This window comes from Accipiter gentilis, chromosome 32 (assembly GCF_929443795.1).
Source record: "Accipiter gentilis chromosome 32, bAccGen1.1, whole genome shotgun sequence".
NCBI lineage: Eukaryota > Metazoa > Chordata > Aves > Accipitriformes > Accipitridae > Astur > Astur gentilis.
In genome coordinates, this window is record NC_064911.1 from 8664020 (window position 1) to 8679163 (window position 15144).

Consider the following 15144-nt stretch of genomic DNA (forward strand, 5'->3'; position numbering starts at 1 on the left):
TTTAACGCATAAAGCCACATGCTTTTAAGCTGAACAGGCATCTTGGATTAGCTAGGCTAGCATTGGACTGTTCCAGCATCCAGAAAACTTCTGCAGAACATAATTTTGTCTCCTCTTTTCAGTATGATGTTGTATTGTCTCCATTTCCCCTTTTCAAGTTATGGTCCTGGGAATTTATGTAGTCACAACACTGTCACAGAAGATTGAAAAGGAAAGGTCCTGTTGCAGCCCTGGCTCTTGCTTTGGGTCATAAGACTTGGGTGACTCAGATCTATGGGAATGTCCCCGAACTGGCTCCTGCATCAGATCATATAATGTGACCTGACAGGGTATGAGCCATATGTCTTGTCATGGGATCTGTCAAGAACAATGTGTTCATCCTACTTGTAAGTTGCTTCATAACACTGGAAAATGAACCTCCAAACAATTTTTGCCATGTGTTTTCTCAACAGTTACTAGTAGAATATTGTGTCTACCAGGAAAATGCTTTTAACAGAAAGATGGGAACACGGAAGTGGTCGTTGTGTTTTACTTGTTCTTAAAATGATTTGCTAGAGAAGAGAAATGAAAGCATAATTAGAAACACATCATTCTTATATTTATTGTATTCTGCTATTGTTTGGCTCTGTGGCTGCTGCGGAGTGTCAGCCAGGGCAAAATTTGACCTGCAGGTTATGGTGTGTCCAGGTAATCTTGTCAGACTGGTAAAGGACCCACTGTTGATCATGTGTATTTTCCAAGCATCAGTTCCATGCTGAGGAAAATCTCCAGTATTGTTTAAAAGTTACTTCAGTAAGGTCTTTCTGATATACATACATGTGCATACATGCGTGCACCTATGTATCAAATGACAAGACTGAGAAGCAAGTGGCGAAAATTGCTTTTTAATTCTGTAGTACAAGGAAATAGCTGTTAGCGTTGTTGTTTAAACTCAACCGGCAGGAAAGCACCATGAATCCACTCTTTCTCTCCTCCCACCCCCCGTCCCCAGTGTCATGAGGAGGAGAAAATACAGAGGAATGCTCATGGGTTGAGACAAGGAGAGGGAGGGATAACTCACCACTTATGGTCACGGGCAAAAGACAGGCTCAACTTGGGGAAAAAACAAAATTAATTTAATTTACTACCAATCAAATCAAAACCCCAAATCTTAAAACACCTTCCCGCCACCCCTCCCTCCTTCCCAGGCTTAACTTCACTCCCGAATTCTCTATCTCCTCCCCTCCAGCAGCACAGGGGGACAGGGAATGGGGGTTGGGGTCAGTTCATCCCATGTTGTCTCTGCCGCTCCTTCCCCCTCAGGGCAGGACTCCTCACGCTCTTTCCCTGCTCCAGCGTGGGGTCCCTCCCACGGGAGACAGTCCTCCATGAACTTCTCCAACGTGGGTCCTTCCCAGGGGCTGCAGTTCTTCACGAACTGCTGCAGTGTGGGTCCCTGCCATGGGCTGCAGTCCTTCAGGCACAGACTGCTCCAGCACGGGCTTTCCCATGGAGTCACGGCCATCTTCAGGGGCACCCACCTGCTCTGGTGTGGGGTCCTCCACAGGCTGCAGGTGGGCATCTGCTCCACTCTTAACCTCCACGGGCTGCGGGGGCATCCCCTCCTCTGGCACACCTCCTCCTCCTCCTTCTTCACTGACCTTGGTGTCTGCAGAGGAGTTTCTCTCACATTCCAATCTTCTCCCCCGCTGCAGGTTCCCCTTCTTAAACCTGTTCTCCCAGAGGTTCTACCACCGTCACTGATGGACTCGGCCTTGGCTTGGCCCCATCCCACTTGGAGCTGGGGAAGCTTCCAGCAGCCTCTCACTGGAGCCACCCCCACAGCCCCTCCCCCGCTACCAAAACCCTGCCACACAAACCCAAAGCAGTTAGCTAAATGTTGAAGAGTCACTAGCTAGCTACGGTTTGTCTCTATTTGCACAAGTAATCTTGATTTTCAAGGTGTTTCAGAACCTCTGAAAATCAAGAACATCTTCTTGGGTAGAAAAAAAAAAAGGCATCCTGGTATTTTTCCCAGTATAATTCTATGCCTTTTAAAGCATCTCTAGGGATATTTTAGGCTTGAGAGCTGTTGATGAGCTGATTTCATCTAGCATTAACAAATCTGTAAATCTCTTGAAAAGCTTAGCTGCAGAATTTCCGCTCTGCCCTTGCCACGTTGTTGATGGGCACACTGGGCAGGTTTGTCCATGAAATACTGTGGTCACCTTGACTCTTTTTCCTGTCAAAGTTAATTTGGGAATATTTTAAACCATAAAAGGATTTGTATGGCTTCTAGGTGATTTCTGTGTTTACATTATTCTGGTATCTTTGATTTTCAGGGCATTAGTCATAAATTCTGTGAATGGTAATGCACTGTCTAGACACAGTCTTAAATAAATGATGAGAAGGGAAACTGGAACTGCTGAAATTACTGCACGGCATGCTGTTGAACTACTGTTATTTTCTTCTTGATGTTATCCATGCTGGCATGCTCTCCATCCGACTAGGAGCGGAAAGGTCTCCATGACCTTTCACAGCAACCTGCTCCTGGCCGCTCCCTACCTTTTCTTCCTAGAAGAAAACATTTACCCTTGCCTGGAATGTGGCAGGCCCCGCTTTTCTTAATTCTTTACTGTTGGAAAAAATGTCTAGATCATTAGCCAAGTTACTCTGGTAGTTCTCAATAGTTGCCCATCAGTCCATTAGGACAGTATTACGCACACACAAACTACTTTAACTTTTTTTAAATAAAAATTGAAAAGTAAGTATCTAAAAGTTAGGAAGTGCTAGAATTAATTCTAGAGGTAGAATTAAATAAAACAACCTTTGTTTCCTCTCCTTGTGCCTGTGCATGCAGATTAATAAAGTCTTTTAATTACCTGATCCGGCGCTGCCTTGCCCCGAGGACCACGTTTCCCTGAGGTGCTCAGGGACGACGGAGCCCCTCTACGGAGCTCCCCAGCAGTGCGGCATCTTGGCCTCCGCATTCGGTGCGTGGTGCAGAGCTCTGCTGACCCTGTCTCTGAATAGAGAATTATTTATCACCTTAAGGTGATAAACAGATAGCAATTTGTCTTCACAAAGCCTGCGGGAAGGGAGCGAGGTTCTCTGTCCTTGACAGCTGGGCAACTGAGCCGCAGAGACACTGACATCAAACCATTTTGTGTGCCCACTCTCGGACACCTAGGGTGCAGGTTTAATTTTTTCTTAAATTTATTTTGATTTTGATTTTCAGAGTGCTTAGTGCTGCCTGTAACAACTTGCATGGTTGGCAGGCAGAGCCTCGTGTCCTCGATGGTGACTGTGAGCAGTCCCCTGATTGCTAAGCAGGTCCCAGGGCTGGCAGGTCTGGTTCCTGGACCTGCAAAACCCACGGTTCTGAAAGGTTGTTACGAATTTGCTGTATGAAACTTTCCCAGCATCTTACAGGACTTTTTTTTAGGTAGAGAGTCCAATTCTCCAGGCTAGTTTCCAGCTGCTTGAATCAATGGTATGGTTACTTCTCCTGGCGAGTAGTTTGCTGCCCACCTTCCACCTTACTGCATAAGATGAAACCAGAGAGCTTCTTTATCTGCCATCTAACCCTGCTTGATACCCAGCTAGGGAGCAGAAGAGTGCATCAGCATGCGATGAAGGCTGTTTTTTAAGCACACATATACAAAAATTCCTTGAAATAAGAAGGTCCGGGTTACTTTAATCCTGGAGTTTCTTAACTTGAGAACACTTGATTTAGGCCATGCTTTAATCAGAGAATGCTTTGCATAACTTCCTAAGGTTGTCAGAAAAAGAACTGTAAAGTAAAAAAAATATTCATTTTAGGTGCCCAGGTAGCTCCTCAGCAGGGCTGGGACCTTCCAGAGCGTGCATGCAGACATCTGCATGCGGAGTCTAACCGGAGCAGCGGGGAGCTGCGGCACAGCTGTTCCCCCTGCCTGGGCTGTCACCAGAAAGCCGTGGGACATCGGTGTCACCAGAAAGCCGTGGGACATCGGTGTCACCAGGGGCACCTGGGCAGCACTGCAACATCCCCCTGGGGTGGGAAAATGCCAAAATGCCCTACGGGACCTCACCCAGAAGCAGGTGTCTCTGGCTGCCCTGTGGTTTGGGTCCCTTGAGTGCCCTCAGCTGCTGCAGAAATGGGATGACGGGTGTCAGAGGGTATGTCTCTGCCTGTTCCCCGTGGTGTCGGCTTATGGACCTCCTATCTGGGAACTGTCTTGACCCTTTTTGAGCCCACCGAAGCTGTCTGCCTCCACGCCCCCTGTGCCAACAAATTGCAGAAGTTCACTTCCATTTGGGTGAAGAAGTGTGTGCTTTTACCCATTTTATTATTGTGGGCTCTGGTGAATACCAGCTCCGCTTTCACCTTACCCCCTGCCTTTGCGATTTCGTAAACCTTGACCCCCAGCCTTCTCCTCCCCACACCAAAAAGTCCCGGCCTTTTTAGTAGTCTTTCCTTGCAATTTATCTGCTCCATTCAGTTACTCACCTCATGCCTTTCCCGACCACGTTAACCCCAGGGGGAGCAGGGGTACCCGGAGTCGCATCCGAGCTGCGGGTTCCCCACGGGTCCCTGCCAGCTCTCCAGCGATTGCTGGCGCGGGCATGGCCACATCGCAGTGCTGCTGGCAGGATGAACCCGCTGGAGGTGGCAGTGGCTCAATTTCATTAAATTTCTTCTCAGCACGCACAGACTGGTTTTGTGCTTCAAAGGCCATGCTCCTCCATTGTCCAAAAGCTGTGTCCTTGCCGAAATTTCAACCCATGGCTCCTGAATATGTTCTAGTGAATGATATGGCTTTTCATATGGAGGGGTGTTAAATATTTGTCAGATGCTGAACCAGCACACCCTGACACTGCCCTCCATCCCGATTAACCTCCAGACAGGCAATCAGGGTGGAAAACATCCATCTGAGCAAGTAAAGTCTAGCAGTGCCCAAAGACCCCCAAAACAGGGTCGTATGATGAAAACTGCCAGTCTGCCTTTGTAACAGGCTTTGCCAGGGGCTCCTTCTATAATCTCATAGATTTGTCTCCACCTTCTGATGCCTGAGACGAATGCAGGGGTTTGGTCCCTGGCTCTGCTGCACCCTCTGGATGAAACCCGTCCCCTCCAGGTGGATGGAGGGAGAGGAAGGGGGTTATGGTTATGAGCTAATGGTGTCCCTCAGCATTTATCTCCTGGGAGATCCCCCTCTTCTACAGTCACGGCAGACCCGGCAGTTCTCGTGTGGGCAGGCTGGTAACTGAGCTTTCGTTGCTAAGCACTGGGTGCCGCATTTCTGCTTCTGTAAGTTTATGCAAATAGCGGAGGAGAAAAGCCTATACTTTATCCAACTGACAGAGGAGTTAGCTGGCTTGCTCCCCAGTGCTGGCAGTGTTGCTTGGTAGGTGACTGTCCCCAAAGTGATTGAAGTGGAGAGCATAAATCGAATTTTCAAAGTGTGTCTGGTACAATGGGGCAGAAATGTGATGTGAATCCATCTCTGTTTCCGCTGATCTGAAAATGATGACCTTCTGATTTTAGATAAATGGCTAGTGTGGCACTCGGCCAGGATTCAATAGAGTTTTCTGAGATTGCATGTGACTCATTAAATCTTTTACACTGCAGTTAAACATGCCAAAATAAGACCTAGGTGGAAAAAAGCTGCTTTGAACCTCAAAACTGCTTGAACTGCGCCTGAATCTCAGAACTAGAGCTAGAGGCTCTGGACATTTTTGAGTCCAGCTTACCAAGATCCACCTGGTTTGAATAGTAAGGAGCACTGGTGATGTACTAACACAGGGAAATCCCTTGGTGCTTGTGTCTGTGCAAGCTCCCAGTGCGAAAGGCTGCTTAGCCTCCCTGCACGGGAGGCTGGGACAGAGCAATCACATGAGACTGGGAATGTTTGGGAGACTCGTCTAAGGGCAACTGAGGCCGTATCACACCTTATTGTGGCTTTAGACTAGAAATCGGGAAGAAGCTTTCTAGCAGGAGGGCGCATTTGGGGGAGCGACCCATAGTGCCAGCCCCGGAGCCAGAAGCAGGGGTTCTTGGTCCATGCTGGAAGCAGAATAGGACCACTGGGGCTTGCTGGACCCAGAAGTAACTTGAGTCAGATTGCACAGGATTGATTTTTTTTTTTTTGGGGGGCCTCATTCTCCCGCTGCAAACCTATGACTCAAAATGAACTTTGGAGGCAGAGTTGGTCCTGGGTGGGGAAGACTAAGGAGTGTAAGGGCTCTTGGTTTGCAGGCACGAAAGGGCCCATACTAGGCTGCATTAGGTAGCAGGACAAATCCTGCTCCCTGTAGGACAGCCAGCCTTTCGTTGGGATTGGGAGCAGAGGTAGGGTTTCCTAATTTGCTGCCCAGAGCTCTTGTGGGTCTAACACCAGCTCTACTTGAAAGATGCTCACAGCCCTGTTAAAGCATGTGCTCATTGACTGTGTACACAGAAAGTGTACACACACAGTGTATCAAATACAATATAAAACTGTGGGAAAGTGCTGCCTCATGTATTCTGCATGAAAATCTTTAAAAATACACGTGCAAGTAACCTGCATACTGCTGAGAGGTCTCAACTCGGTGCTTTCCCTGTTTTCTAGCTTGTGGGTTTTGGCATGTTTTTCAGTAAAGGTGTGGAATCCCATCATTAAATCATGATTACTCTTCTTAATTACCTTTCAGAGACCCTTGACAAGGATACTGTGGGCTCCCAAAGAGACACAGGCCATAGTCTTAAAACCACTGGTCTTAATAGTCTATTTCTTTGTGCAAATATGACTGTATGTACAGTTGCAGAAGTGGCTGAGAATTTTACATGCTGAATTTTCCATGCCCCATTTTGAGCTCAATCCCTGAACTGTAGATTGAGCTGGGGATCTGGAGTACTAGAAATGAGATCTGTTATGGAGTGTGCTAAAAAGCTGAGGTTCTCTGCTTGCAATAGCCTCCAGTCTCCCATGGACTGGCAAAGAGAGGGAACTAGAATGTGCATGTAGCGGCAAGTTACATAGATTTAGTTTAAATCTTGATTAATCACAATCATTTACCTGTTTAAGAAGGTTACTTTGCTGAGGCCAAAAGTCCTAGATTCGATATTCCCTTCTGCTTCTCAGAAACCTCAGGTTTACTATTATTCAGAGCCTTGGGATAAGAGAAACCCCACAGAAATGAGGGTTCATGAGAGATTTATAGTTTGCTATGGACCTTTCATTTGCTATGGATTTTATTATATTGCATGTGGTTTTCTTGCACTACAACCTGTTTCTGTTGCAAGAATAATTTTCATTTTTCTGCTGTCTTACTTTCATTGCCCAGATCAAGAGTTTGTAGGACCAAAACCCCGTAGGTCCAAAATGAATGGAAAAGAGAAATCTTTTAGGATGATTGGAAAGACCAGAGCTGAGCATTACTTGGACCTATGTTTGAGACCGTGGGTAAAAGCAATGTTCGTAGAGCTTAGAAATATTTTCTCTTTTCCTCCAGAGAAGAGTTATGTGCTGGCATTGAGCCAGGACCACTGTCTGCCCTTGGCTTGGGAAGCAGTAACCTTCTGCCTTAGCTGCCCTCTCTGCAGGGCTGTCCGGCGTGGGCTAGTGACCTCCCAGGGTGGCTAGCTGATACGGAGTGGACCATGGGCTCAGTTCTGCTCCCCAGTCCCTCTGTGTAACCCACTGAACTGTACCTGAGAACAGCCTTGTGTCTCCGCTCTCATGTAACATCTTCAGTTCCTATAACTAAAGGTTAACTTTGTCACAGAAGAAGGTTAAATGAAAACTCCCATTTTCTAGCTTAGACATTACCTGTTTCCTTTGATCATTATATTTTATTTGGATTAGTCCTAGCTGACATCAGGCACATTTTCTGTTTTGCAGTGCTTTCATTTAGAAACTATCTATCTATCTATCCATCCGTATTATTAATGGAAAATTTTCAATTCAAAATTTCTGTAACAGAAATGTCATGAAAAAGAGAAAAATCTGAGAACATTTACACTCTTGAAATGAAATAATGGTATTTTAGGCTGCTATTTTCTCCCCATGAAAACCTCAGAACAGACACGCTTCTAAAACGAGGAGGAGGTGTTTGCTATAAATTAACTAGCACGATTTTATGGAAACAATTTTCTATATTTTTGTTCTCAGAAATGTTTTTGTTACTTAGCACTCAATAGATCCAGTGTATTTGCCTCAAGACCTGGTATTTGTCCAACGGAGAATATGGAAACATCTGATTATCCTTGCACGTTCGATACTGAATGTCCAGGGCTTAAAAAATGCTGCAGCTCATCCAAAGGAGCAGGCTGTGTGGATCCAATGCCAGAGGGTATGTTACTGATAAATTCAAGGCTGCTTCTAATAGAAATATGCTTAATTTTTCCTTCTGAGGGTGGAGGGGGCAGGAAAACTGTTACCATAGCTCTTCATAAAACAAATATGGGAATCTGCTTTGGATCAATTCCAGGATATTCAGCTTCAGTACTCGCACCCGTGAGCACTGAATGGTGCGTGGGTGCTGTGGGTCCAGCGGATCTCCCTTGGCTTCTTTTTCTTCTTTGCTGGCACCACTGACAGCGGCATATGGCGAGCGAGGCCATAGCTGATGGCTGTACATGGGCCCTTCATATTTGCCAAGTTAAAGCTTGCTTCGGTTGCTCAGAGCCTTCCTATAGCTCTGTCGCTTTCCATAGCATCAGACCTCAGGTGACTTGGCTGTTTTATTTTGTACGCTTCAGGAAGAATGTTCTGGTACAATGTGACAGTGCTTGTGAAAATGGATTTTAATGAATTAATCAGAGTGGATTCCCACCTTCTGAATCATTCACGCCTTTTGCACTCCGTGGTATGTACAAACACGAACGCTCCCCTGTGTTGCTTGTTGTGTCTCTGTTTCTGTTACTCAGGAACCACCACTTGCTTCATAGTCCTCTGTGCTGGGCATAACCTGGCCAGCCCGTTGCTCCCCGGTTTGTTCTGCCAGATTGATTTTTTTGGCCCTAATTTATTCCTAATTACTGAATGTCAGCTGCATCCTCAAGCAGCTCAAGTAACATTGATTTATCAGCTTCTTTAGTAAATTTTTCAGCTCTCTTCCAAGGGCAATTTAAAGACATTCTGAAATATAGGGGGTTTTCCTACTTAAGTGATGCTTGCTCCAGCTCTGGCTCAGTTCAGTTTTGGGTCTATGACTGACTGGGTCCGGATTTCAAGACCTGCAAAGCGTGATGTTTTCTGATAAGGAGCTTTGAGTTAAACCTTTCAAGAGACAAGCCTGATCTGTGGTGCTGGGACCTACACGGCGGGTGGACTCAGCAGTGCCAGAAGTTTTGCTGTGAGAACCCAGGCTTATGGCAGGGGGACCGTGTCTGGGTCAAGGACGTTTCGTTGTCATTCTTGCCCCAGAAGCAGGGCTGGGAGAGACAGCAGAGCATTGCTTTTGCTGTAGGACCGAGGCTCTGCCTTGTGCGTGGATTAGCAGCGGCCAGGGCACCAATGCATGCAGGGCCATGCGACAGCAGCGCGGCACATCTCTCCCTGTCCCCGACATGGCAGGCAGGAAAAGTCCCAAGAAGAACACAGCCCTCGCAGAGGCGTGAGGCACGTTTCCTGAAAGGAAGGTCTGCAGGAAGAACCAGGCTACAAACTAAAGCCGTGCCCAGACAGGGCGGCTCTCTCTGTCCTCTTCAGTGGTAGGTAGGATAATGGATTGATGAACTACGATGAAGAGCCTCCAGGTCATAAACCCGAAGCAGTTCCCTAGTACATATCACCATGCCATGGAGAAAACCAGGCTTGGAAGTGGCCTTTGAAAGGTACCCGAGAGGGCAGGTCCCTATTTCCCTCCATTTTTATTTCTGCTCCTCCCCAGTTTCCAGCGGGGAGTGGGCAAGTAGCAAAGGAAACCCTTCTGCCATCGTCAACTGGCACTGATGGGCCCGAGAACAGAAATGGTAGCAGTAGCATGGGGATGTTGCATGAGTGTCCTTCCTCCTACCTGAATTCCCTCTTCTTATACCCTAAAAAAAGCGAGAAACCCTGGTCCTGTTGCTGTGTAGTAAGGAGTAGAGTGCAAGGATCTACCAAGACTTTTATATCTTGGTCTAAAACAAGCTATGGCAAAGTCAAACACTCAAGAAATAGGAAATACAAACTGAAGCTTTGCAATAAGCTGCTACTCAGAGGAATGTCTTCCAGGCCCTGTCTGCTTCACTGACTCATAATGCTCAGCCTACCACCATGTCCCTTCTCTCATTCCTGACTCGCAGTTGTGATGACTTGATCAGTCCTGGGGTCTCTCTGTGGCTCTTAGTCCCAGCTTTCTTCGTCAGTCTATTGCTTTTCTTCTTTTTCTTTCTTATTCCCTTTGCCAGCAGTCTTTTTAGTTGCTTAAAGTAAGAAGTGTTGGACAGCTTTATTACAGATGCCCTGTAATAGCATGTCTCTTGTATATTCTGTCTATTGAGATTTTGGTGTTTAAGCATTACAAGCCAAAGAGACTTTTCCCGTATCTTCCTGGGTTGCATCGTCCTGCCCAAGAATTTGAGATCTGACACGCAGCTCCACACGTATCTTAGCTTGCCATGACTATATCGTAACTCCAGTGTGAAATGTGATAATAATAAGAACTCACCTTGCATAAATACAGACTTAAATGTTGCCACTTTGCTATGGTTTCTGAATTGGTGCTTTCTGCACTCAGGTTATGATGATAATCCTTGCATAAGTTATGCCTCTTTGGCATACAGGTGTCCTGAGAAAGGAATGAGATACTGAAGTGTTTTTTCCCCTGTTTTCCAGATTACTGGTGCGTTACAGCCCTTGAATGCCTCCGTGCACCATATCCAGAGTAACCGTGCAGAAGTATATGCCGGGACAGTGGCCTCTTGGGTTCTTATTGGACTGCATCAGCCAGCTCCACTAGCAGAGGTTTCTTCTTCCTTGAAGGACATTGTCAAGCGCACATATGAAGTGATTGACACAGAAGTGCAAGGTTATTATAATCCTGTCACAGGGGGAAACATTTTTAGGGGGTTTCATCGCTCTTCACTTGGGATTTCATCTATATGGCTGTCAATTTGCTTTCAAAAATAACATAGTGGATCTTGTAAAGTTTGCAAATATAGCCCTAAACTTTCCATTATAGGATGGAGAGGTTTGTAGATCATAACGAGTGAATAGTTTGGAGGGGAATACTCCTGATTCCTCAGTTAAATTTATTTTCTCATAATAACATTGCCCATCTTCAGATGAAAAAGCAAAGATGTCCATATATGTAGCACAATCATTAGTTGTATTAAACAGGTTCTTAAAAAAAGTGTTTTCTTGGGAAGCAGATATACTCTGTTTTTATAGACGTGTTACAGTAGCTTGCAGAAAACAAGTCGTATTTATAGTCTGTTAATTACTATAGCGCATTACCACCTACTTTTTAAATGTTAGGTAAATATTTAAATATATTTGGTTTAAATTATTTTAATCTACTTACTACTGTGTGGTTACCTGAACATTTTCACTCCTGAAATGCATCCATAAGCACTGTTGTCATCACTTCTTATTCTGTGTTTACTTTTGAAAACTCAGTCCTTAGTCCAACTTTCAGTGAAATCACTGAGTACATCTCCTTTCTCCTGCCACTGACATCTCTCAGGTTTGGATGGCATCCTCCAACCCTAAGCAGGAGCTGCCTGTTCTCTTATCCAAAGAACTGGAGTAAAAAGTGATAGGGTTTTAACTGTTTTGGGGAAGGGCAGCATTCTGATTTCATTGCACCTCTATACATCCAGAATTACTTCAGCAGAATTACTGCAGATTTACACTGAATTTATCATATCCAGAGCCTGGTCTACACATATTGCAGATCAAGCGTGATGCTGCTATCAATATCTGTACAAGTTGTGTTCCTCTTCTTAGATGTCAATGAATGTTCCTATGCTGAATTCAATGCTTGTCCTGAGAAAAATACCTGTGTAAATCTGGAGGGTTATTACAGCTGTGACCCTCAGCATGAACATGCAGATGTCATCTCTCACCAGCTGAGCCAAAGAAAGGAAGGTAAGAGACATAGGTCTCACCTTGGGAAATACCAAGAATGTTTGTGGTCTATCACAGGAGTCTCCCGCAAGGCAAAGATTTCTGGAATGCACAGTGCCCCTTCTCCTCCTGTTGGGAGAAGATGCCACATAAGCCAGCTCTTAGCTATTTCTGACTGAAATGCAGTGTATTTATTTCACACTTCCTTGCTGTTTCTCCTATCTGACCCTCAGCTGTCCTCACTCACCTGCCAAAATCTCTAGCTTCAGACCCTGACTGCTTCTCAGAGCAAGTCATTCATTGTCAGTACACCTCCCCAGCCTCCTGGGAAGGTGCAGTTAATGACACTATTTGTATACAAAGTCTTCCAATTTTGACTGTGTGACTGCAGCCAGGACTCAGTAGTTGTGTAATCCTACCCTGAGCGGCTGCGCTGCCGCTGAGTCCTCTGCTGGACTGAGTTTGGCAATGGGTGAAATAATACTTTGTGGTACTAGCTCAGCAAAAGATAGAGGCATGCACTTACAGCCCACAGACATCAATGGGCCTGCTAATAGGCTTTAAGTTAATGAGATAGATAAGTGCTTGCAGATTCTATGCTTTAGTTAAAACACAATTTTGCAATCCTTTAATCTCAAAACTTGAGATAATGTATTACTTTATGCTTTTGTGATAGGATAACATGTTTATTTTCATTCCTATTTATATTACTTCTACTGCTGCTTTTCAGCTGCAGAAAACATAAATGGTATTATTTTGGATTTTCTTTGTTAGGAATACTTTAACTCTTTGATAATACTATTTTTCCCCTAGGCATGGCAGCAGCTACTCCAAGTTCAGCATTAGATCCCATTAACACTAGCAATAGCTCTCCGTCTATAAGCAATTCAAGTCTCTTGTCCATAACTAACCAATCTACAGATGCTGGGTGCTGTAAGTAACCTTGGATTTGAACGAATATTGTCTTACTTTTAATTCAGCCCCTCTTTGATCCCTTTTTCCTGGGGCTGGTTGAGTGACAGGAGGGTGTTCACAGAAGCTGTTAATAGTTTTGGAGTGAATCTCCACCTATGGAAATGAAAGAGAGAGGCTTCCCCAATGGGACATTCAGACTGGGTGCTGTGGTGCTGTGAAGTGACCACTGGAGAAACCCCACTGTTATCCCCATGGCTACTGAAGGGAACTGGCCTTCTGGAAGTGGAGGTGGCCACACTGGGCTTCTTGAGCCACTTGTGAGCCATTCAAGTGCAGGTCCCATCACACGGCTTGTGCTGGATAGTCCTCCAGCACAAGAAACATGCCAGTGAGCACTGTGTGAGGCCAGCACCACTCACTCGCCCTGGACTCAGCTCACTGCATGTCCTAGGCTTGTCCTGGAACAAGATATGAGAGGATCTGCTACCAACCACCGGAGCTCCTCCTGGCCACAGCCACTGGGGGATGCTTTCGAGTCCATGAAGATGTTTGTTGGTGGGAGACATGAGTCAGGGAGGCTGGCCACAGCTACCCTGCGCTGGAGTTAGCCTTTGTGAATACTCTCCCTGCAATACATTAGAGCTGTCTGAGGGACCATGATGGGAACAAACCCATTTGTCTTGATATGGGTGACTTTCAGACAAGAGTTACCACAATCCTTTTAACAACATCCTGCTCTCCTTGTGGGAGGAAATAGCTTTAAGTAGTTCTTTGCCTAGCTCAGAGAGACAGACTGGATATTCTTCATCTTCATCCACAGCTGCTGATCCAAGCTGAAGCTAGAGGAATTAAACTGCAGTCCCTCTAGTGCAGGGGGCGGTTTGGCTTTGGGGGTGTTTGGCAGCCACCTGGCTCAGAGTCCTGGAAACAATTATGTCCTATTGAAACAATTTAAGAAGACAAACTTTTTTCTCAGGCTAACCATTAGCATGAAAGAATTGAAGTTGTGGCAGCGGCATGCCATGGTCTCTAGGTTAGCGTGGGGGTTGATGTTCATCTCACCTGACCCCAGCTATCTACAGGAGAGTTGTCTAGTCTGGGCTCTCTCTCTAGTCAGTGGAGACAGACAGGCTCTGCTGGAGGGCAATTCATCCTACCCAGTTTAGACACCTCCTCCTCCTCCTCCTTTGGGGAAAGAAATCATCTCTGAAGGGTCCTGTCTTTTCCCATTGACATGACAATGATTGCACTGGAGTAGAGTGGCATAAGTAGGTGAAATGCTGCCTACCACTCTGCCCCCAGCCTCTATAAGCTGGGGTCTGTGGGTTTTTTCCAGGCAGAAATCAAGGCAGCCTTTGCATGAAGAGGTGCATTTTGATGATTAAAGTGACAAGTGGCAAAGCAGGTGTCAATGTATGTAGAGTACACAGATCCACTATTCCAAATTACTCCTGTTGCTCGAACCTGTAGCTCACTGTATGATTATTAGTCTTACTAGGCATTCAACACAAATATCTATAGTAAAAGGAAATAAGAAGAGTAAGCACCCAATTAATCAGTCTAGTGGAATGGTTCATGGATGGGGGGACCTGATAGTGTGAGAGGGGCAGAGTCTGTCCTGACATAATATAAAGAGGAGCTTCCCCTATTGATTGTCAAAGTGCTTGTCTATAATAGACTTAGAATAGCACAATGCTTTACAGACGTAATGTTGCTTTTTCTGTGATGACTCTTCCTGGGACTGCAATAGATCCCTCTGCGGTTAGAAATCACCGAATCTTCAGTGTTACCAGCAACAGTTTTGAAATGTCCTGGCATGTCGCTTCTACTCTGAACCATACTTTCCAAGTCCAAGTGTTCAAGGGCAAAGAGATTGTACAAAACCTGAAGACAGAGGAAATGAAAATGGATGTGTCTCAGCTGGAGGCAGGTGTGCTGTATTCAGTAGAGATCAGCTATGAAACCTGTGGAAAAACCAGCATCTCCCGTCAAAATGTCAAAACAGGTAAATAGCCACTTTAAAATATATATACATTCTCTTTCTCTCTCCTCACTCTCTCTCCGTTCACTCACAGTTCACCAGTGATCCATTTGGTCCTCCCTGAACTCCATTTCCCACCTCCTTCAGCACTTTTTCTTTCCTCTACCCCAGCATTTATGCAACCCAGATTATCAGGCAGCAGAGCTCTGGCCTTAGCTGATAAAGCAGTGCTGGAGCTGACTCAGACTA

At 45.6% G+C, this 15144-nt stretch overlaps 1 protein-coding gene across 4 annotated transcripts in view; it reads left to right on the forward strand.

The window, feature by feature from the left end:
- The window catches only part of UMODL1 (uromodulin like 1), a 76863-nt gene that overhangs the window by 28038 nt on the left and 33681 nt on the right, over positions 1 to 15144 (forward strand). For 3 of the 4 annotated variants that reach the window (XM_049835203.1, XM_049835204.1, XM_049835206.1), the window contains 6 exons: positions 8134 to 8295; positions 8705 to 8811; positions 10767 to 10959; positions 11880 to 12020; positions 12813 to 12932; positions 14665 to 14919. In XM_049835203.1, the coding sequence (XP_049691160.1) occupies positions 8134 to 8295; positions 8705 to 8811; positions 10767 to 10959; positions 11880 to 12020; positions 12813 to 12932; positions 14665 to 14919 (978 nt within the window). The remainder of the gene's footprint in view (positions 1 to 8133; positions 8296 to 8704; positions 8812 to 10766; positions 10960 to 11879; positions 12021 to 12812; positions 12933 to 14664; positions 14920 to 15144) is intronic. The other variant, XM_049835205.1, reaches the window with a different exon arrangement.